The sequence below is a fragment of the Octodon degus genome, unplaced genomic scaffold (assembly GCF_000260255.1).
Source record: "Octodon degus isolate 3935 unplaced genomic scaffold, OctDeg1.0 scaffold00002, whole genome shotgun sequence".
Taxonomy (NCBI): Eukaryota; Metazoa; Chordata; class Mammalia; order Rodentia; family Octodontidae; genus Octodon; species Octodon degus.
In genome coordinates, this window is record NW_004524578.1 from 14942600 (window position 1) to 14966344 (window position 23745).

General features: G+C 54.0%; 1 protein-coding gene, 1 long non-coding RNA gene and 1 pseudogene across 9 annotated transcripts in view; 2 read left to right on the forward strand and 1 right to left on the reverse strand.

Annotated features, from left to right (window-relative positions):
* Nucleotides 1-2: 2 nt before the first annotated feature.
* Klhl25 (kelch like family member 25) overlaps nt 3-23745 on the reverse strand; it is a 24245-nt gene continuing 502 nt past the window's right edge. The window contains exons 2-5 of one of the 8 annotated variants that reach the window (XM_023710156.1): nt 10127-10710; nt 8975-9044; nt 4572-6373; nt 3-1580 (exon numbers count right to left, since the gene is read on the reverse strand). In XM_023710156.1, coding sequence (XP_023565924.1) covers nt 4594-6373; nt 8975-9044; nt 10127-10202 — 1926 coding nt within the window. In that variant the 5' untranslated portion in view covers nt 10203-10710 and the 3' untranslated portion in view covers nt 3-1580; nt 4572-4593. Of the gene's footprint in view, nt 1581-4571; nt 6374-7621; nt 7835-7859; nt 7923-8769; nt 9045-10126; nt 10711-23307; nt 23555-23745 lie in introns of those variants that run through there. The other 7 variants (XM_023710166.1, XM_023710162.1, XM_023710163.1 and 4 more) reach the window with 7 other exon arrangements.
* LOC111815439 lies at nt 7935-23158 on the forward strand. The gene is made up of 3 exons (XR_002820133.1): nt 7935-8324; nt 8428-8433; nt 23146-23158. It is a non-coding gene; the product is annotated as an uncharacterized LOC111815439 (long non-coding RNA).
* LOC111816256 lies at nt 18626-18775 on the forward strand (annotated as a pseudogene).

Genomic DNA, 23745 nt, shown 5'->3' on the forward strand with positions numbered 1-23745 from the left:
CTCAACTCTCTTTATTAAGTTAGACAACTTAGTAGGAGCCACACAGCTTGGGGAAAGCACCGCTGTCAGGTCCTCTGTGCTGTGCGAAGTGTGCTTATCTAGACTAAGCACCCACAGGGGCCACCTCCTGCAGGCTGTGGCTGTCAGCGGCCTCCAGGAAAGGGGAGACTGGGTGCAGGGCTGGCCTCAGACACAGCCCATCTGTGTGGCCCACGCATCAGCCCTCCTTCAGCAGGCTGGCTCTGCCCCGCACTCTCTCCACCAGACACCCACAAGACCAGGGCCAGTGCTGAGGGTGGGGACACTGGCGAACATCACTGGTTCTTACAGTGGCTTCGCATCTCTGGTAACAGTGTGGGGCCCTCTGCAGTCCTGGTCCTGGGCCAGTATGTAGCTCCATTTGGGAGCCCCTAATGGCAGGTGAGTGAGGGTGGGCTGGGGCCTCTCCCCGATGTGAGGTGCCCACTGGCAGGTGACCACACAAGGTGACCTGGATTCTGGGGATAACCCAATGGGGGATCCCAAGATGCAAAAGGAGGCAGCAATGGGCAAATGCTCAGCAGCACTCTGGAGACTGTTATTTGTGGGGCTCAGGGAACAGGAACCAGTGCTACCAGCTGAAGGGCAAGGGAGGATGGTGGGCACAGACCCCCGTTCCCCACACTAAGGCGACTCCACCCAAAACCCCTCTCTGGCCCTGGCTCAGCACTATCTTGTCTTGGAGAGTGGCATGGTCTCCTGGGATGGAGCCCTGGCGCTGCTGACAATGTGATGCTGTCAGGAAATGTGGTCATCACTGCCCCTTAGGTGAGCTCTGAGGAGGTGAGATAACAGGGTGTCCCTGAGAGCTCCCCAGGGCCACAGCTCTCCTGAGTGGCCCCAGTCCCTGTGTCTATGGGAAGGAGCATCTGTCCCACATCTGGTGTAGCACCACAGAACTTGGTCCTCTGTAGGATGGGATGGGCTTTTGGGGATTCCAGACCTGCTGTGTGGCTGTAGGGATCTGGGTACATCTGTTAATGAAATCTGAGGTGTCACTGAGGTCACACAATGGAGCCCTGAAATATCTTTAGCTTTTTCCTCCACGACCAACTGCTCTCAGTCTGGTAGGATCTGCTCCTCTGAGGCCCAGACCCCACCTGTCAGGTAACACTAAGACTCTCACCCCTAAGGAAGCTGTGAGTCAGGGTCAGGGGGCCAAAGCCCAACCTGCCACAGCCCCACCCAGACTCCTCTCCTCTGCCTCCAGGCCCAGTGCAGGACTTGACGACACAGGTGACCTCAGGGCTCTGCACATGTTCCTCCCCAAGGCCCGGGGTCCCTGGTGGCAGCCCATGGCCCTCTGAAAGCTCCTTGCCCTGTGTAAACATGCGAAGCTGGAGAGGCCCCAAGGCTCAGGCTGTGGGACACAGCTTTGTTCCTCTTGTGTAAAGTGCAGGACAGCTGACGCATCCACTACCCAGCCGAAGCTGTGGGCTTCCAGCCACTGGAGAGGTGATGGGTGGCCGAGCTTCCACCAGGTGTCCAGGTCCAGGCACTGTGGATCAGCACAAGCTGAGGGGCTGGGAGAGAGGCAGAGTCTGCAGAGAGAGGAGGAGGAATGAGCACCCAGCAGCACAGCAGTCAGCCTGCTCTGTGACAGATGGCAGGACAGAGAGGCCACTTGTTGGGCAGCCCTGGGCACTGCTTTCTCCCGTGAGGTGGGCACTACTGACCTGTTCACACCTGCCCGCACCCCCTCACCCTGGCAGGCCCTGGGGATACCTCTGGGCAGACACCACTACCAACCGCCCTCCTGGGACAGAAGCTGCAGACCTGTGTGAATAATTATGCAGTGTGATTGTAACTCTGACAGAAGAGCTACAACTGAGGGCCAGTCGAATAGCTCAGCGGATTAACAAGCACCTGCAAGCAGGCACAGGGGCTGGGGGTTCGATCCCTGGGCTTGCTGTGCTGGCCCTACCCCCAGGGCGCACTGAGATGGCAACTGAGACTGGGCATGGTGGCACGTGCCTGTAATCCCAGCTCTTGGGAGGCTGTAAACAGGTGGATCACCACATCCAGTAGACCCTTCCCTAAAATAAAAAATAAATAAGAAGAGCTACAACCATATCTTTCCTGGGGCCTGAAGGGGCGCTGGGAGTTAGCTGGAACACGGACAGCAGTCCAGGCAGAGGGAACAGCATGAGAAGGCCGCTAGATGATAACGTGCACACTTGAAAATCCAAATAAACGTGTGCTGGTGCCAGGGGTGGGGTGGGGTCTGCAGGTGGAAAAAGGCAGGTATGGGGCTGCCCAGCTGTGAGGCTGAACAGGCACAGGCTGGGTAGTGACAGCAGCCAAGTGGCCACAGCGCCAACTGCACAGCATCTCTAGGGACACGGTGGTACACAGGAGCCGCCCTGTGGTCATCAGGCCCTCCAGAGCTGCACGTTCCTGTTGGAAGTGTGGGTATCGGACACCAGCCTCCCAGAGGAGGGCCGAGGCTGTGGGAAAGGTTGCCTGGAGGGCACCCAGCACAGGAGAAAACCGATGTGGGTTTCCATTTCCAGGCTGAGCCAGAATCTCACGCAGGGTCTGGGAAGGGATCCCTCGGCCCTCCAGATGATCCAATCAGGGGCCAGGGCGGGCTCAGGACGAGAGCGCCCGGGCTCCCAGTAGATCCCTACATTCCTGCACACAATCTCAGTACCTGTGAGCATGCACTGGTCAGTGCTGGCCCACACTCGGGCGCTCGCGAGGGCTCACGCCTGGGGGCACAGCAGCCCTGTACAAGCATCCACTCATTCCCAGGGGCAGAGACAGCACCACCTCATGGTGGTGGCAATGCTGGTGTGCTGGGGTGCAGACCTGGCTGTACTTAACCTGCACATCTGTCTTTGCTCATTGCTATTTATTAAAACTACAAAGACTTTTATTGAGTTCCATGTCTAACATTGTAATAAAAACCTTCAGCTAGCACTGGGGCTGAGGACTTCCTTCAAGGGACAGAGTACCCCACGCACACTGCTGGCCCACTCCACAAGCATCCTGCCTTCCTGAGTGTCAGTGATTCCTAGGGGCCAGGGCTGGGCTGTGAGGGGCACCAGTCTCTTGGTGTTCCTTGCAGGTGAGAAGCTGGGTTGATGCCCCTAATTACGCTGAGCTCCCCAAAGCTCTGCAGCCTGGAATCTCCAAGAAGGGGCCCACCCCCCTGGCCAGGCAGTACTCAGTAGCCAGGAAAATGGGAGGCATCCATCCCAGTTAATGACCCAGAGACTACGCATACTCCAGCTCTGCATCCCCCGGTCACCACTGGCTACTGTGCCCTAGGAACAAAGACCTGACTGATAGTCCTGGAGGTCCTTCTGACATTGGTTTCTGCGCTGTGGCTGGGTGGCCACGCCACACCAGGGGTGCCACATAGTGCAGATGCATGGGGTGGGGGTGTCCACCATTCCGTGAGAGCAGGAGCTACGATGAGGCCCCTAGCAGGACTGCATGGAGGACTAGAGCACGTGGTGTCCAGGAGGAACCACCAAAAGCACACAACAGGAAGGCACTGGGACAGGGAAAGCAAGGGAGGGCCACCCAGGGGGCAGCATGCCAGTGTGGACAGCTGCCGCCATGGTGGCCTCAGCTAGTGACTCTGATGTTCATACCCCAGCGGGTGAACAGGACACCCTTGGCACATGGACACCAGGTACCGGGCAGGCTCCTAACACATCTCACCAGGGCCCTCATCCCAAGAGCTCCCAAGCCCTGGCACGAGGGACTGGGGCCTGCGAGGAGGTCTATGAGTGCTGCAGGGCCCAAGGAAAGACGAGCTGACATCCAGGGCAACTCGGAGTGGTGCTGCAGACACGGCTCAGATACTTGCTCTGGCTTGTCATGTAACTGGCCTCTCTGTGCCCACGGGCTGGGGAGGACGAGCAGGACACAGGCCTGTGATGCTGGGGGCTGCAAGAACACCTGAGCCACTCTGCTCTGACTGTGGGGACACCAGGAGACCCTGTAGCCAGGGCGACCCAAAGCCATTATCACCACCTTCCTCCTCTCACATACGGGCTCCAAAGCCCAGCCCTTATTTGCTCACTGTGCAAGTCCTGTGAGCAACATGCACCCTCACGTTTTCCAGATGGGGCGCTGGGCCCAAGTTAATACTGTTCGGGGCCCAGCAACCAGAAGAGAGGCAACGCACACCACCCTCCTGGGCGCATAGAAATCCAGAAAACTTCAGTGGGTCTGCAGGCCCAGCTGAGGTGCCCTGTCCTGGCAGCCTGGCCCCACCCACAACTGAGGGGGAGGGCTACACTCAGGGTCCCTGGCTCTCTCCCATCCACTGTCACCCATGCCTGTTTTCCTATGATTCCACACAGGCCTGGTGCTAAAAACAAGGAGTGACAGCAGAGACTCACGAGCACCCGCTCCACTGCCTGCCCTGCTCAGAGGGACACAGACCGCCTCATCTGGACGTTCGCCTCTTCCTTCTTGAGCAGACCTCTCTGTGTCACACAGGCACCTGCTGCTCACCCAGCCTTCCTTGAAACATGAGAACCACCACCCAGAGCGGGGGCCACGCTGGAGCTCACCTGGCTGGCCCTGCGGGTGTCCTCACGCCGGCAGGTGCTTCCAGGTGCTGACGAAGGCTGTGGGGATGAGGGAGTAGGGCACGGTGGTAATGCAGTTCCACGTGTCTGAGGTGGGGTCATAGCAATCCAGGGTCTTACACCTCTGAGTCCCAAAGTACCCCCCCACCACGTAGAGCTTGTTGCCTGATGCCAGGGCATGGCAGGACATGCGCTTGGCGGTCATGTCCCCAATCCGTGTCCACTGACTGCTCTCACAGTCAAAGCGGTAGGCTGAGGCGGCTGTGAACTCTGTGTCACCCCCCATGATGAAGATCTGGCTGCCCAGGGCAGCGGCAGCTGTGTACCGCCATGGCTGGGGGCACTCCGCCATGATCGTCCACCAGTTCTCAGAAGGGTCATAGCACTGGACTTTGGATGCCATGTCTCGGTGAATGCTGGTGCCGCCGAAAACAAACAGCTTCAGCTTGGCACTCACCACGGCTGCATTGCTGACACCATCCCTCAGGGGGGCCACCATGGTCCACTTGTTGGCCTCAGGGTCGTATTTCTCCACCTGCTTCAGAGAGATGGAGGGAGAGGCTGGGAAGACGCCTGCCAGGGACGTGTGGCCCCCCACCACATACAGACAGTTCTCCAGCTCAGCTGAGCCATGGCCAAAGCGGGCAATCAGCATGGGCGCAGCCTTGGACCACTCCTCGTGGCCAGTGTCATACACCCAGACGTCCTTAGAAACCCCATTCTCAGAGCCCCTGCCCCCAGTCACATAGACCTTGCAGCCGATGGCCGAGGCGCTGAACTCCTTCCGGGGACTGGGCAAGTCTGCCTTGGGGATGATCTCCTTGGCCTTCCGGTCCACCTGGTAGATCTTGTCGCACATGAAGGTCTGGCCCCCCAGGATGAGCAGCGTGTGGCCCGCCTTGCGGGGCCGAGCGCAGAGGCTGGTGACCACACCATCGTTCTGCAGGATCCTGGCCTTGCAGCTCAGGGCCTCGTCCACAATGAGACGCGTGCGCTCATCGGCCGTGAGGAGTGCCTCGCTGGAGACCACCTCCTTCAGGCAGTCGGACGGCAGCAGGGCCAGCCGCACCCCGCGCAGGAGCAGGGGCAGGTGAGCCCCGCGCTGCTTGAGGTCGTGCTTCACCCACTGCAGGACAGCCTCAAAGACGGCCCGCTCGTCCTCGGTCTCCAGCTCATCGCTGGAGATGAGGTCCAGCAGCATGTCCTTCGACAGGCTGTTGAAATCCTCACTCTGCCGCACTGTCTCAAAGTGCTCCAGGCACATGCGCCAGGAGAACTCGTACAGCCGGCGACACTGGTGCGCATCTGACAGCAGCATCATGCCCAGGCAGTTGGAGGGGCCCAGGTTCTTCTCCAGGAACTCGGCAGCTGCGTCCCTCACGTCATGGAACTGTAGCATGTCACTCGCCTCCAGCAGAGACTCGGCATTCTCCTCGTTGATGGCAATGCGGGAAGAGTAGGCGAAGTCCAGTAGCAGCTCCAGGACCTCGGGGTGCAGGTTGTCCTGGAAGTTGACCGTGTCGTCCCGGCTCTCCCGCAGGCCATGACTGAACATGGCCTCAAAGTAGCGACTGGAGGCAGCCAGCACAGCACGGTGGCAGGGGAAGGCACGGTCACCAGCCCAGAGTGTGACGTCTGTGAACATGCGCTGCTTGCGCAGTGTGTTGAGCTGGGCCAGCACAGAGTCGGGGTGTGAGGCCTTGTGGAAGAGAGTGATATTCATGGAGCCCGTGCTGCCCCGTGACTTGCGGGCCTCGTGGACGCTGACCGACATGATGCACGACCTGTAAGACACACACACGTGAGAGGGGCCCCTGCTCGAGCCACCTGCAGCCCTCAGCCCTAGGTGCTGTCTCCTCCCCTCTTCTTCTTGTTCCCACAAAGCCTGTCCCATGTCCTCAGCTACATCTCCAAAGACAGGCTGGCCAGGGGTGCCGGGGCTCATCCTTCCCTATAGAACTCTACTGTCCCCTGGAGCTGAGCTGCCACTGCCTCCCATGGTGAGTAGCACACGCGAAGGGTGCACTGAGCTGAGCAAGCGCCCTCAGCAACACCCGGTGCCTCAGGACAACACTTGGGAAGCATCTGGTAGGAGCCAGGTATACAGCAGGCCTGGGCAGAGCTGCTACCAAAGACTTGGAGCCAGGGATCCCAGGCATTGAGGCCCGGCCTCTGCCCTCCCTTTTGGCCCAGGGAGACTGATTCCTGAGTGGCTGTGGGGAGTTGTGAACACATTCTCAAGGACCTATGAGCAGCGGAAGGTCTTCCTCCTGCCAGTTCCCCAGGAACTCGTCCCCAGCTGGGATCCCTTGCCCCTGGATAGATGCTCAGTGTAGACATGTTCTCCCATGGCTTGGCCCCCGACAGTAAGAACTGCCCAACATGAACTCTGAACCTTGTGTTTCCCTAAAGCTTGCTGTGATCACTAAACCCTGGGGTCTTTGGAGCCCTCTGCTCCCACTGCCAGTGACCCATCCTCCGTAGAGATGGACGCCCAGGAGGAAGTGGGGGAACAGTCAGCACTGAAGCAAGACAGACTGGTTTCACCAAAGACTGGACACTCAAGAGACACCAGCTCTCCAGGAGGCAGCTGCGGGTCCCAGGTCCCAGCAGCCAGCCCCAGGACATGGCACTGGCTCTGAACAACACAGACACAGGTTACCACCTGCTTCTACCTGGTTTGCTTTACTTCAAATGCAATGTATCTGATCTTGGAGGGCTTTCAAAGCCTTGCAAAGCCCAGGGAGGTGGCAAGACCTTGTTCAGTGCAGCGAAAAGAAGGCCCCACCAACTCGGAAAGAAATCATGTACTCAAGCTGCAGATGCTAAAAGCATGCTGCATCTGAGTCCAATATACGTGTGCTGCCTTCTGGCTAGTAATGAGATGGGGGAAGGGCTGTTCTCCCTTCTAATACTCTGACTCTTCCCATGCCCCACCCCGAGTCTATTTTCTATTTAAGTTTAATCTGGTAAAAGAGGGAAACAATCTCATGCTTCGGTGAAGTTATAAATTACTGTCCGGTTGCATTTACCCCTTTCTCCTCCCCTGGTGAAGAACCAGAGAAACTACAAATTCATGAACAGAGAGAGCTGCCCAGGCAAGGTCCACACTCCTGGGCTTCAAGGCCCTTCACCTGGGCCAGGGACAGAGCTAGGTGAACAGCACAGCCCCAGCCACGGTGGGGATGAGGCCCGCTCTACCACTGATCCGGGCCACCTCTCCTCTCTTCACTCAGCCCCCTCTTCTGCAGAGGGCAGCCTTGCTCCAACCTGGTCTCCACAATTCTCTTGCTTGTTGGCAGTCATTTCCTAAACACGTCCTTCAAGCTGGCCCTGGATATGACATTATGCAGACTGAGAGGCTGCGCTGGCCTGGGCAGTGGAGGCTGTGTCCCTGGCTTGGCTCCCAACGGGTGGGAATTACCCAACATGCACTCTGGACCCTGTGACATGTTCCCTTGAACCTTGCTGTGATTGCTAAATCCCAGCTTCCACTCCCTCTGTCACTTGATGCCTTCACCCAGTGGCTCTAACCCCACCCAACCCCACATCTGCACCTACCAGGCCACTTTATGAGCTGTACTACCTCTGCTTTGGGCTGCAGACCATACCGGAGCTCAGAGAGCCCAATGCCAGGAAGGATTGTGATTTGGGGCTGAAACTCCCAGGCACAAACCCTTTTTCTAGGGATTCGTATGGTTACCCTGAGTGCTGGCGAGGCTGGTGGGTTAGAGAGTCACACTGCCAGCCACAGCAGAGAGGCTGGGCTTCCTGGCCCGGGCAGTGTCCTTATGCAGTGCACTCCCTTCCCACCCTATGCCCCATGCTGCCTGGTGAGGCCTGGGTCCTCTTCCACACCATATTCTAGGGCTGCCTGGGAGGTACCCCAGGAGACACTCCCTCCGAGGGGCAGGACAAAACAAGGATCAAAAGTCAAAAACACTGGGCAAATCCCAACAACAGCCAGGCTGCCCTGAGAAAGACAGAAAGCAGTGGCCACTCCAGGCTAACACTGGGTGAGTAGTCCAGAGTCAGAGCTGAGCCATGTCCTGCTAAACTCACAGCAAGAACACCAGCATGTCGCACCCACAGAGCCAGGTCTTCACCCCCCCGAGACCCTGGGCCTCAGGCTGCTCTCTGCAGCAGGGTACCTGCCTGGCTATCCCCTAGCGAGTCTTACCTCTCCCAGGCAGCTGCCTCTTGGCCAGACTTCCAGTGACAGCAGCCATTCATTTATTCAGTAGCTTGGTGTATCCAAGTGAGGCAGCCAGAGACAAGACACAGGTGAGGTCATGAGGCCCAGACCAGCCCTGCACACTTTGGTGCTGTCTCCCCAACTGCACAGGGGGCCCAGGAAAGTAGAACCGTGCACACATAGTGCTCACCAATGACTGGCACAGTCCCTTCCATGGAACGGAATGGAACTTCCATGCTTTCGCTGCCCAGGACAAAGCCCTGAGACACACAGCATGTCCAGCTCCCATCGTGTACCACCCTTGGGAGCCCAGGTCCCGCCTGGGCAGGAGGCTCACAGGGCGGGGGGGGAGGGGGAGCAGCAGGGGCATCCCTGTCATTTCCAAACGCAGCATGAGCTAAGCATGTGCCACAGGCAGACAAATCCCACTGTTAACAGGAAGTGAAACTGTATCATCATTACGTAAACCAGAGCCACAGATCATTCTAGACTCAAGTGAAGTGTCAGACACAATGGGTCCTCTCCCTGGATCCTTCTATCTTTTGATGGCCTTTTTTTTGGGGGGGGGGGGGGGGGAGACAAACAACAAAAGTCTCTATAGGTATTTGTTCAAAACACTGCTGAGCTGGGTCAGGGTAGAACTCAGCAGTAATGTGTATGCTTAGCACAATGAGGGCCTGGGTTCAAAATGCCATGGACCCTGTTTTTTTATTTAAAATGTGGCAACCAGACCTGTTCCTGTTTCTCACTGTGCATGAAAATTACTTCAGTTTTGTTTCTCATGCTTCCACTGTGGGAAGACTGCCACGTGGCAAGGACACAGGAATCAGGCTCAGGTGCACCTCCTGCTTCAGCCTCACCCCCCCCCCATGTCCCCCACACAGGAATGAAAGATCCCAGGCCAGGGAAGATGACGCCTCGCATGCTGCTTGGTAATGAACAGGTCTCCTCAGGTGGTCCCCAAATGTCCTTGTCCCAACCAACTCCCCATGAAGGGAGGGATGGCCGGTTTACCCTGACAGGGCAGGATTGAATCCCCTTCCCCAGGCTCTGACACAGCACTCATGGCAGAGGTTGCGGTCTCCTTCTAACACACACACACACACACACACACACACACACACACACACACGTGCGCACGCCCCGCCCCCGTATCTCTGTGTCTCCCTCCCTCCCCGCCTCTGTTTCTCTCCCTCCATTGTCTGTCTCTGTGTTTGTCTCTCTTCCTGTCCATCTCTCTCCCTCCCTCCCCCCATCCGTCAGTCTTCTCCCTCCTTCTGTCTCTCCCTTCCTGTCTTTTTCTTTTCTCTCCCTCCCTCCCTCTCCCTCCGGCTCCAACTGCCTATAGCCAGAGCCTGGAAGAGCAAAGAGGCCAGTGCCTGGGTGCACTCCATGCATGGCATAGCCAAGGCTGCCATCACTCAGAACTCGGGGCCACTTCAGCTTCTGTTCTCCATGTCTGGGCCCCAGGCTGCCTATGGCGTACTCATCACAAGCTGATGGACACAACTGCGATAAGGGCCTTAGCCCAGCTGGCAGCTCTGCTTTCCCATGGAGGCACAGGACAGGAGGCGAGGGGTCAAGTCCTGCAAAACCCAGCTGGGATGGAGTAATACTTGCTGCGAAGCATCAGCAGAGACTTCTAGCTGGGAAGGGAGCCAAGTCAAACACATGCCCGCCTGACACTGTACCTGACGCTGTCTTAGGCATTTCATATACACAACATGATCCTCACAACCAAACCTCGGTTATGACCGTCTTAATCAGAACAGCTAGGAGTACACCACAGGAACAAACAGCCCCAGGTCACAGTGGCCTTTCTGCAGAGACATTTCTTGCTCACACTGCATGCTTTGTGGTTGTGACAGATTCTCATCACTGCCCCCAGGAACTCAGATGGCAGAGCCACCACAACGTCACCAATGCCTATGCCAAGGGGAGAAGAGAGGGCTCTGGAAAGTGTAGTACCCATGAGCTTACTGGAGGTGTCACTCTGCCACATGCCCCCTACTTCTGCAATTCAGAAGAGAAGCAGACGCTCACAAGCTACTGCTGAAGAATGGTACCTGCTCACCCATCCAACTCCCACCTCAGCCCTGAGTACATAGGCACATTTACATGCTATGCCCATGGCTCTGGCTTGAATGTGTACCAACAGCCATGCGAGAGGAGCCAGTGTGGTGAGGCTGGGGAAGGGATGGCTTTCCAACCCACCTCCACCCCACTTCTCCCTGGCACAGAAGGGGACTGAGGTCTGCAAATCTTAGCCTTGGGTTTGCCTGGGTTCTGAGCTGGGACACTGTCCCTGCCACCCACTCCATGGAGCAGCCCTCCTGCCCAGCCTCCACGCAGTTGGACAGCAACTTCTTACAGAGGAAGAGATCAGCTATGGGTCCAGCATTCAGTTCCTCCCGAGCAGCAACAGGGGCACATGGCAAGTACTCCTGCCTCACTTTCTGTTCAGATGCGGACCTGGCTGAGAAACGCCACCTTCGGAAAGGACCTAACAAGTTCCCCAGATTTGTTCAGCTACCCAAAGACCAACTACAGTCTCCACCAACTTTTTAGTTTGTTTCAAAGAGGAGCTGTCTTGCAGAAGAGAGAAGCCAGACAGCAGAGTCCCTCCCAAGGAGGAACTGTCTCAGCCACACATCCAGCGGAGGAAGGGGCAGACACTGTGTCTCAGTTACTTTTCTCTTGTTGCTGGGACAAAAAACCTAACACCCAAAATTAAGGAAGGAAAGGTTTATTTAGCTCACAGTTAGTGGAGGTTTCAGTCCAACTCGGCTGGCTCCAGGGCAGGGCAGAGGGCAGAGGGCAGCAGCTCATAGCAGCGGAAAACAGCCAAAGAGCAAGAGCAAAAGAACAAGAACACAGCAGCAGCAATAGCAGCAGAGAGCAAGTCTGTCTCCCTATGCTGCATTCAGGCTATCCACCCCTGGCCAGCTGTAGCGCTCACACCCATAATCCCAGCAGCACTTACACCTAAAATCCCAGCACTGGATCGTGACTTAATCTATAAGCCTGCCCCAGAGACTACACAAGGCTTTGGGGGAACACCTAGGTACAAACTATAACACACTGCCTGCCTCTCTGCCCAGAGTCCTGTCTTCCCAGAGTGACAGCTCCACAGACCAATCAGACATATACAATCATAAGAGACGAAAGTCCCTAGACCCATACCACATAGGCATTTTCAAAGAGCCCAAGGGACAGGGTGGGAAGCCCTGCTCCTAAGAGGGCAGAGATCACAGGCAACCAAAACCAATTCTTCTTCTTATTTATGAAGCACAGCACACCATCACACACACAGTGTTCCTGTGGTTGTGAAACGTAGCTGACAATGGGTGACTTTAGGATGGACAAAAGGGTCTCACAGGCTTTGGGGTATGGAGGTGTTAAAAAGCAAAGGCTGAGGAGCACTGCAAACAGAACTCTGGCTTATTATTTCCAGCTTTGATCCACAAACAAATATTTTGAAATTGCTGCAACTGAGTTGGGGATGTGTAGCCCACCTACTTACCCTACTTGAGGCCCTGGCTTCAATCCCCACAGGACACATTTTTTTTTTTAACGACAAATAATTAAATGGCTGCATTCACAGAATATACTTTCATACCATTTCTATCTTAACTTTTCTCATGGTAGCCATTTTCCTACTCTTCATTCAGAACCAAACAAAGACTGAGGCGGCTGCTGGGGATTTGGTCGCTGGCACTTCAGGAAACACACAGCTGGGTTTCACCTAGTTATTTTTGAATTTTTATCCAAAAACAAAAACTAGCTTTGGCTGAATTACAGTTTTCCTTTGAGATAAACTCCTTGCAGAATAATGACAGCTTTTGATGCAACGCTGCCCTGAAAGTTGTGTTCCCCCAAGTAGGTCATGCACCAAGCCATGAGAAGTCACTCCTGCTAAACCAAGACTGCTGAACACTGGGGAGGGCACAGAGCGGCCCGACTTGCTTCACCTTGCTCCCACTTCCCCAGGGTTGGGCTGCCCATCTGTCCCCAGCCCCAGAGCTGGGATCATCCACAAATCCAGCTGTGGCTCCAGATCCCCATTGGCCCACTGCCTCCACCACCTCAGTGCTCAGGTTCTCCCAGCTGGTGAAACAACCTGTGTCCTTTATCAAGAATGAATAAGAAAGAGAGACAGAGACAAGGAGACAGAGAGACAGAGAGACAGGGAGACAGGGAGACAGGGAGACAGAGAGACAGGGAGACAGGAGGGAAGGGGAAGGTGGGGAGGGAGGAAGAAGAGGAGAGAGCTCCTCCTAAGCAAACATTCCTCCCCCTCAGCAGGAGCCCCTCGCCCTTGCAAACAGGGCAACCCTCCTGCTGTCTGATCCTACAGATGGAGCCATTAAAAGCACACTGGCCTAGGTATCACTTTCAATGAGCCACCTGGAGCAACAGCCTGCAGAAAAGAACTTGTCCTAGAGAGCAGAAGAAAACAGTAATGCATCAAGCAGAACTGGCAGTGGACTCTTCCTGTTTCCTAGAACACAAAGCACCACACTTCCTCTCCCCATGGGGAGGGGGCAGTACCACTTCTGAGGACACAGTGAGGCAAAGTGCTCTCAAGTGACACACACACATGACCTCCACCTCAGAATGTTCACTCCTAGGAACTCCCTCCCATCACACTCAGCTATGAACATCTACTGTAGCTTGGTCACAGAAGCAAGGGGCCTCGATGTTCACGAATGAAGCTAGGTTATGCAGACACTGGCGCAAACCTAGAGTACCAGACGGCTGTACTTTAAAGAGTGGGTGATGGGTTTCATGTGCTGAAATGACAAGAGTTGTGCACTGGATGCCTCACATGTGCTGAGAACCACAACACCTATTTATACCCCCCCCCCTCTGTGTGTGTGTGTCCATCAACAGTGACCCCACACAGCCACAACAGTGAGGTCATTACTCACAATGCCTTCAGCGTGGTACTCCTTCCCCTGCCGAGCTGTTAGGTTGTGCCCCAAATACACATTCTCAGTACCTCAGTCCTGGCCTATAAAATGAGTATGAAAATAATCACAAGCCCAAAGGCTGAACAGCTAGAGGAGGAAAGGGATGTAGACAGCCGTCACAGGCCTGATTCCTGCAACCCACCTTTTGGGGGCTTCAAGTAGTACACTCATTCTCCAGTCACTTGTCTCAGATCTTTTTACAACTTCAAAGTACTGAGGCCTCTCAGGTGCCTCTGTTTACATGACCTTGCCTATCAGTGGTAACCATATTCAAAATTAGAACGGAGAAAAAAAAATTAAGAATAAACCCACTAGATGTGCACAGAAGTGAATTGTTTTTCATGAATTAATTTTCCAAAAATATCTCTTATTGAGAATAGTGACCGAAATCTCCTTCTTTTGCAGTCAACTTGCTAGGATGTGTTTTGATTACAGACTATGAAAAAAATCCTGCCTCCTCTGGACAAGTGGCTACACAAAGAGCCCAGCCTCAGCCTTTCCAGATAGCGCTGCACACTCTTCCTGCACTCTACCCTAAGACCCAACAAGTGGTGGTTTCTTTTTTTTTTTTTTTTGGAACCGGGGATTGAACTCAGGCCCTTATGCTTGCCAGGGAAGCACTTATTCCACTGAGCCATCTCCCCAGCCCTTTTTTCTTTTTTCTTGCAGAACTGGGAATTGAACTCAGGCCCTTGCACTTGCCAGGCAACTGTTTATTCTGCTGAGCCATCTCCCCAGCCCCCAAGTGGTGGTTTCTGAAGGGCTCACTGCAGTGCGGAACCTGAGCTTACCAGTAAGCATCCGTGCTTGGCCACGTTCACCTCCCTGGGCTGGCCTGTTTGCATCTAGAAGGGCTCGTTCGCCCAGAAGGGATTTTGCAACACAGTGCATGGGTTGTCAGGAAAACACCGCTTCCCGCTTCCCGGAGTTGCACACTTGGAGAAAACGAGAGCAGCAAAGTTGTACTAGTGTTACCACAAAAAGTTTTGACCTGTGATGCCTGAAAAGAATCTGGGACCAGGCTAGCAGAGCACCCTTATTCTCCATGCTGATCAGGCTGTCCTCCAGAGAAAGCAGCTTCGGCAGCAGTGTGGGTAGCTTCCTAGTTTCCATTCCCCTCCCAGGCCCAAGCAAGCTCATACTCCAAGCCCCTGGAGGCTGGGCGTCCCCCTCCTCACAAGCTGCCTGCAGCCCAGCTCCCCTTCTTCAGCCAGAAGCCACCTCTCACCCCATTCTCCTTCAAAATAACAGGGCTGGGTCATACACAGAGGGTGGGGTACACAGCAAAGTACAGGGCTGGGAGTCAGCAACAGCACTTGGGTGGTGTAGGTGATAATTCTTAGCCTCTTGAAATTACATACATATGCATATTTATAGCAAATACATTGTCCCATAAATAACCACTCACTTGTGTGTACTTTTACCGTATCAGTCAGCCACCAAGTCCCATTAAACCTTCCTTTGTGGGTCCTGATCTCTGGTACCACCCTGCAGGGCAATAGGATCTCCTCATGAAATTAAGTGTTTGCCCCAGGTATAATTAATAATGTTGTTTTAGTATCATTTCTTAAATTGACTTTTAAGACAGGGAGACATTTGAGTGGCCCTAACCTAGCAAATAAACTTTTTTTTTTATTTTTTTATTTTTTTTTTTTATTTTTTAGGGAAGGGTGTTCAGGGTCTCACTACTAGATCGGACTCGCAGTGATCCGCCTGTTTACAGCCTCCTAAGAGCTGGGATTATAGGCCCGCACCATCACGCCCAGTCTCAATTGCCCTCTCAGTGTGCCCAGGAGGGTGGGGCCAGCACGGCAGGCCCAGAGATCGAACCCCTGGCCCCTGCGTCTGTTTGCAGGTGCTTTAATCGACTGAGCTATTCGGCTGGCCTGTCAATGAGCTCTTTGAGAGCACTTTTCTCCAGGGCGCACTTGGAAGCTGGAAAGAACTGGATGTCCTATGGGGCTGAAAACAGAGGGAGCTAAGATGGGCACCTGACCATGGCCAGGAGATGGGAGCTCTGCCCCGCAACCAAACCAGAAAGCACTCACACAGATTCTTCCTCAGAGACTCAGGAGTGCTTCTTTCCCTCACCCTGACCTTGAGAACCAAAGCTCAGGTGCTGCTGGAGCTGGTCCAGACTCAACCTACAAAACCGTGTGCTGAGAGTGAGAAGGCGCAGGCCACCAAGCCTGCACTGATTTGTCTATGCTGCAGCAGAAGCCAACGTGAAAGCTTGCCCTTCCTTATCCCTGGGCATAGTCATGTCAAGATCCCTAGCAGATACCCGAAAGGACATCAAGTCCTCTCCTAGCAGACAGAGGGCATGGATCACTGTACTGTCCTCCCCTATACATGCAAACCTCAGGTAACATTTCATTTATAAATCGGGCACACATAGAGATCAACAATAATTAGAACTGTAATGACACACTGTAATGACATTCTCATAACATGAATTGTTTACTTCTGGAATTTTCCCTTTAATACTTTCAGATCCTAGATGACCACAGGTAACTGAAACCATAGAAAGTGAAACTCAGATAAGGGGTGACTCCTGTGGAAGCCCCCCGAGACCTCAGGCCATGGTGTCTCCATATTAAGTGCACAGCAAAAGTTCACCTAAATGGCTCAGGAGCACTTGCTTCACCACATTCCTTAGCAGCCACATGTCTGAGACTTGAAAGCTGGGGCTGTCTTACTTTTCTCCATTCTTGGCACAGAACTCAGTGAAGAACAGTTCATAGGTGCTCCATGCTTCCATTTAACCAACTCCCACCTCATGGGCAGAAAGGAGCCACAGGCTTGCTGCTCCACAGGCAGGCATGAGCTACCAAGTACGAGGTGCTCAGTGCAACTTTCTAGGAAGACTCAGCACTATCCTCTATTACGTAGAAGAAAATGAAAGACACCAGAAACAGAAGAGGAAGCCACCCAGCCACCAGGGTAGTGTGTGTCCATGTGCAAATGTCTTGCTTTACACCAAGCGACCTGTGGCCCCTGCCTCCCTAGTGGCAGCACCCTAGGGTCTAGCTGGACAGTCAAACCTTGACATTTTGCTTGTAATTCTACCTTCCAGTAAAAAAAGTCCTGGTTGGAATTGTAAAAATAGCAATTGCAACTTCCTGCAACACAGACAGACCAGTGGATCTGGGTGCCTGCAAGAGAACCTGGTGACTCAACCTCAGGGTAACTGGGCAAAATGCCTGCCCATGAGCTGCACATAGGATGGAGTGGGGTAGGGACCAGGCAGGGCAGCCCCTTGTGCCCCAGCCCCCAGCAGACCATTCAAACCATCTCTCAATGAGAGGCTCCCTTACTCAAACAGCCCTCAGGACAGAAGAACCAGAGAAGGGCAACCCTGACCTTCTCCCTCCTCCCTTGTCAGCTTCAGGGGCACACACCAGGACCCTCCCACCAGAGCCCTCTGGGGGCCCATCTGTTCCTTTGGTTACTCCCCTGACCCTACCATGTCTGTCCCCAAAGGTGTCACCTAGGGTGAGCTGGTGGGGATCACAGAAGCCTCCGCTTGTCTCATGCTGAATCCTCCCAGGGCAGCCAGGGAAGTGCAACCCCGTTGGGGTTGCAACCCAGTCAGGGTTGCTGCTTCTGGAGAGGAGGAGGGAGCCCACCTGGGGATTACAGGCCAGCCAGGCGACAGGACCCGGGCACCTGGGGGCCAGACCCAGCAGACACCCTCTCACTCTCCTTCATTTTCCAAATCCAGCACAAAGGTCCTTTGGGGAATTTTTTCTGCTTGTCTTAATTAAAGCTTCCTGTGACAGGAAACAAACAAGGACCCCAAAGTAATATACATGGAAACTCGCAAACTTTGGTGCTGCATGCTTCCACCTCTTATCAAAACAAGCAAACTGGCAGAGTTCCTTTCCAAGCCTTTTCAGGGACAGTCTGGGGAACACTCACTCGGCTGGCTCTTCCCTTCATTCCTGCAGGTAGGACAGGAAGCAGTGTACTTGGGGCCGCAGAGCCAAGCCTCTCTCAGGCCAGGGAAAGGCCTCTGCTTCCAGTGAGCAAAGTCACTCCAGCCCCTGCACTGGATCCACTGGCTGGACAGAAACATTGCAACTCACTTTCATGTTCCTGCTTCAGATACCTGGCTTCTGCTATTAAAACCATGCCTCCTCATGTTTACAGAGCTTCTGAGCCTAAGACAAACTTTCAGGAATGTTTTCTCAGGCACAGCAAGCAGGGTGCAGGACTGGCAAGGATTAAAAGGACTGGTTTCACAGATGACTTCACAGGGCCAGAGGCTGTGCTCCAAGCCTGGCTGAGGCCAGGAGACCAATAGGAAGCAGAACCAGCGCTCGATGCCTTGATCAGAAAGACAAAGGTGGATCAGAATCAAAAGGGAGATCCTGAATAAACCACATCACCTTGTTTTTTAAAGGACTAATGAGATTCTCTCCATCCTGTCAGGTTAAAATGAAAATGAGGGTACCATCAAAGATGAACAAACAATGTGGAGAAATGGCCACTTGGATGCTGTATTAGTGAGAGCATAAACTAAGTCTGGGAAAGGCATTTCGTTTGAACAGTGAAAACTGACAATAATCACACTTGAGCCAGGCCTGGTGGCGTACACCTGTAACGACAGCACAGCTTGCAGGGAGGCTGAGGTACGAGGACTACAAGTTCAAGTCGAGCCCGGGAAACTTTATAAAAGAGGGATGGGGTTGTGACTCAGTGAATATATACTTATGTTTGTTCATAAAGACACATGATTCAGGACTTCAGCGATCATTTGGGGAAAATCAATCATGATCCAAAAGTCTCCCTTTAGGAGACAACAGGGTGCAAGATGAGGATTTGGCCAGTGTGGAGCATTATGTGGCCATGAAAATGGAACATATAGCTTTGTGCAGTGGCAGTATCGTAGCCAATGAGATTTATCCAAGGCGCGATTATTGCTAATTGAAAATGGAACATAGTCCTTCACATATTACATGAAAGAAGTTATAGAGGGCTGAGTAGAATCCAAATTATGGAAAATCAAAATACATCCATAATCTGTGTCTGGACAAACAAGGATACTATGCGTCACTTCTTTCCCCTTACATTGCTTAGCATGGAAACTAAGGTGGACCCCTTTACACATCACTCTCTAGCACTATACCAAGATCACATGATTGCCCGTCTGTGTCACCTGCGGACACTGTGTTCCCAAGTGGGGCTCCTCTTTTTGTGATTTGGTATTAGAGACTGGACCCAGGAGCTACACACTGAAGTATGTCCCCAGTCCTTTTTCTAATTCTGAAACAGGTTCTTCAGTTGTATAGGCTGGACTTGAGTTTGCCATCCTCCCAGGGTACTAGGATTACAGGTGTGTGCTATGGTACCCTATTAGGGCCCTCTTAGCATCCAGCCTGGCTTCTCCAGGGTCAAGTGCAAGGCAAGCCATTTGGAAGGCACTGAAGAAATGTTTGGGGCAGAAGGGTATACTTTTCTTCCTCAGATTTCCAAGGCCGTGAATTCACAGGAGACTCTGCCCCCGGTCTCCTGAGCCAAGCTAGGGTAGGCAGAAAAAGCTCTGGCCCCGGGTGTACAGCATGCCTTCTAGAAAGAGGGCTCCCTGACTCTCACTTCTGCCTAAATAGGCCTGGCCAACTGCAGAGCATCTTGGGCTTTGGACAAGGAAAGTTTCTCTTATCTTAATTAGGAAATTAATTTCATTCAGCCTAGATTGATCAGCAGTCAGTACACCCCTTAGGGACCTGACAAGAATAGGAAAAAAAAAAAAAAAAAAAAAAAGTGAGGTTGGTTTCCCTGCTCTCTGTGCATCCTACTCATGGCCACACGGCAGGCGACACCCATGGCAAATGAGGTCAGGGTGAGCAAGCCAGGCAGCCAGCAGCTGCTACCGGCTCTCCCATGGCCAAACAGCACGCAGACCCATCCAACTGGTCCTGCAAGAGCCTCCTTGCAAAAGCCTGGCTCTCACTCTACCTCTCCCATAATCCCTCTTGCTCCTGGGTACTTTGTCCATTTCTCCATCTTTTCCAGGTGGTGGCCCTGGCTCTACACCCAGGGGACATCACAAAGGCTAAGTCTCACCCCATCCACTCCAGAAGGGTAGGTTACTGGTTGCTTCCACACTCGCTGTCCTGCACGACACCTTGAGAAATGAGTCACTGCACGTGAGCCTCTGTCTATTCCTCCTGGGCCCAAACCAGTACTTCCCTGACCCAGTCCTCTGGCTTCAGCACCCCTCAGCCTGGGCACACCTGGGACCCAGACTGTGAGGCTGGGGTCAGGAAACTGAGGAAGGTTGCGAGAGAAAAGCTCTCCAGAGTTACTGGGAAAATTTGCCTCAGTCTCTGCTCACCAAGATAAGAAAGGAAACTGGAGCTTACTGCACCCCTCTCCTCCTAATGGTGGATCACTAACAGTGCTGGACCTAAAGCCCATCCAACTCCTGACTTTTGACCTCACTGGCCCCCACTGAGTACTGCTGCTTAACCCCAGGAAGCACACAACAGCAGGGCCCAGGTAAGGCACTGAGGATTTCAGGTGAAACACCTGATGCACACTCTGGGAACAGCAGAGGTCAAGGCCCAGAGTAAGGGGTCTGCAAGCCACCCAGCCCACCAAGCAGGGCATGCACATGCAGGGTTCCCACCACTACCTCTCTTTTGCCAGCAGCTTCCAGGTCTCAGGAATCAACTGCAGGACAGGAAGAGGTGGATTCCACCCCAGGCCTCAGCTGCACTGAAAATAGTGGCGCACGCTAGCCTCACGGGCTCTGTACCCAGCTCAGGTTGTGGGAGACCACAGTAGGGGAAAGAAGGGCTGGGGACACTGAGTGTGGTGGCTCAAGCCCATAATCCAGGCACTCTAAGACAGAGATAGGAGCATTGTGAATTCAAGCCAAACCTGTGAAATTTAGAAAGCTAGTGAGGCCCTGTCTCAAAAACATTGAGAAAAAAAAGGATACAATGGGCTGGGAATATTACTCAGCAGGAAGGAATTAAAAAGGAAAAAAGAAAAGAAATGATCATCAGGGCTGGCCTGATAGCTCAGTGGACTAAAGCACCTGCTTAGGCAGAGTGCAGGAGCCTGGGTTTGATCCCCATCACGCAGTGTTGGCCCGGCCTGCAAGGTGCACTGAGACAAGATTGAGACAGGCTGTGGCGGTACGTACCTGTAATTCTAGCACTTGGGAGGCTTAAAACAGGAGAATTACTACAGTCCAATCTACATTGTGAAGCCCTGTAGATCTTATCCTAAATATAGGGAAAAAAAATTTTAAAAAGGAATGATGAGCAAGATTTTTATGTATGTTTGCAGAAAATATGGTATAATTTCCAAGTTAGGTGACTTCCTGAGACCACAGAGTTTCCACTTTTAAAAAACAGGTCAAAGGGATGGCTTGATAGCTCAGCAGATTAAAGCACCTGCTTTGGCAGAGTGCAGTGTCCGGGTTCGATCCCCAATGTGCCTTGCTGGCCCTGCCCACGGGCATGCTGAGACAGCAATTGAGATTGGGTAGCAAAGTGGCAGGTGCCTATAATCCCAGCACTTGGGAGGCTGAAAACAGGAGAATCACCATGAGCTCAACCTACGTAGTGAAACCCTGTAAACCCTGTCCTAAATACAGAGAAGGGGGAAAAAAAAAAAAAAAAAAACAGGTCAAGAAGCCACACATGCCCACCTTTTGTCAGCCCTATGAGCACAGGACAGGGCTTGGAAAGGATTGGCAGAAAGAGATAGAGAGGAGTGGGTGGGAGTGAGATGGGGCTGGCAATCCAGGAGGGGGTGTGAGCCCTCAAGAGATTCGATCCCCAGAGGACCAGGGAAAGAGAAAAGGGGTGGGCCTGACCTTTGTCCACATGGTGCCAGATACCATTCCAGGGGCTTCTGTACAGAAAGGGTCTTCACTGTGGGGTTGAGTTCCATCCCTGAGCACAGGCAGCAATGGGGCCCCAAGCTAGTGCTGTAGGGACAGGAAGGGAGCCCTGCCCACGCCCGGGCCCTTCTCCACCCCTCAAATCCATGGCATGCTTCCAGCTCCTAATGCCTCCCAGGACCTCGAGTCAGTTTGGCCAGGTGACAGCTAGAAGCCAACCCACATCAGCTCCAGAGACCTTCTGAACTGCTCCAGGGACAGTGGTGCTCAGGGAGGAGATGGTCTAGCAGAACGGCTGAGGGCTGCAAGAGCTGCTGACTTTCTTCACCCTGGGATTCACAAGTTCCCCTCTTCCTGACCCCTCCCTCCTTTTGTCCCAAGTAAGTGTTTTCTGGCTGGGAAAATGCTTCAACGCCTCTAGCAGCTGAGGCAATTCAATTATGAAATTTACCACATTAGATGAAAACCAGCAGCTCAATCAGCCAATTCATTTGCGTCTGGCCACTCTGCAGCTTGTGCCAGCTCTGCCCCACCCCACTCGTGCCAGGCCACACCTACATTGTTGGTATAGAGGGCAGAAGGGCTCAGGAAATGGCCCGTCTCAGCCTCAGCAGGTGGGTTCTCCCAGGGTCCCCAAGAACAGAGGCTGCATTTAGAAGCCATCCAGTCACCTGCAAAAGTGGGATGTGGACAGGTGGTACGGGCTAGACCACCTCCAGTGAGTGCAAACCTCCCATTACCTTTCCCTGCATTCTCCTGGACCTCACCTGTGCCTGGAGCCACCATCCACCTGAGCTGGCCCTGGGAGAGGCGTGGGTGGTTGCATGACAGGCGGCTGCCTGAGGCTCGGGATCTGGGCTGTGCTGTGGCTCTCTCAACTTCTCAGAGGCTGAGCTGCCTGTGGGCTTCTGTGTCTCTTTGGCTCCCCTCGCTTCCTCTGTCCCTGGTGCTCTCTGCACACTCCTGTGAGGGCCCCTGAATCCCTGGCCCAACATCCCACTCTAGGAGATCCCTTAACTTTGGGTCTCCAGCCAAAGTCAGCTCAGACAATGAATGAATTAATCAGCAACAATGAATGGCTACAACCGCCCACTAAGTAACACACTCCTCACCCTAGGCTGTCCACCCCCCTCAACCTGACAGATTGAAGAACAGAGCCTGCTTTCAGAACAGATGCAACCCTAGTGCAGGTCATCTTCCTTTCAGCCTGCAGCCCGCAGGTTTAAGATGCCATTAAGGCCCACCGGGCTGCAGACACTGCCGCCAGTGCGGAGCACGCAGCAGCCCACAGCTCTCAGCACCACACACATAAATCCAGCCGCAGCCCATGACCCAGGATGAAGGATTCTTCCATTTCTCTCTACTTTTCCCTTTAACAACCTTCCCAGAGTCACTGCCTGACAAATGACTGAAAAGCAAAATGACGCTGGGGCCTTGGAGAGGACCATCACCCTCCACAGGCACAGCAGATGATCGCAGGGTGGGCAAGACCCTGTGTCCTGCTGCTCCCTGGCCCCTAAATGCCAGCTGTCCCCAACACCCCCAGAAATCCAACAGCACGCACAGGAGACCTGGCTTCTCGCGCCAGCCTGGTCTTGTGCCACGGGCCAGGTCTCCCGCCCCCTAGTCTCACGGCCAGAGCAGGGTGAAACCCAACACAGACACCTGGCGTCTTCTGCCCTGACTCACCAGAGCATCCTGAGCCTTCCCAGAGGTCAGGGATGGGGGCTCAGCAGGAACCACGTACGTCCAGATTAAACCCAAAGGGGCTTGGGGTCCTCCCCCTCCCTTTCTCTGGTCAGAACTCTACACAAATTCTTCTTTGCTCACAGACTCTGGGGTCGCGTGCCTGTAAGGTCAGCATTCTGGAGGGCTGAAGGCAGGAGGATCATAACTTGAAACCCAGCATGGGCAACTTACTGAGCCTCAGTTCCAAAATAAAAAAAGGGCTGGGGTAGCGGCTCAGGGCGAAGGCCTCTCAGGGAGACAATGGAAAGAGCACGGGGTCCCCGAAGCCGCGGCACAGCAGCCCCGAGGGAAGGGCTTCAAAGCCGCCACACAGCGCACAGGGGGCGGCGCGCGCCGGCGTCGCGGGTCCCGGCCGGGGCAGGTGCCGCCGGGCTGCGC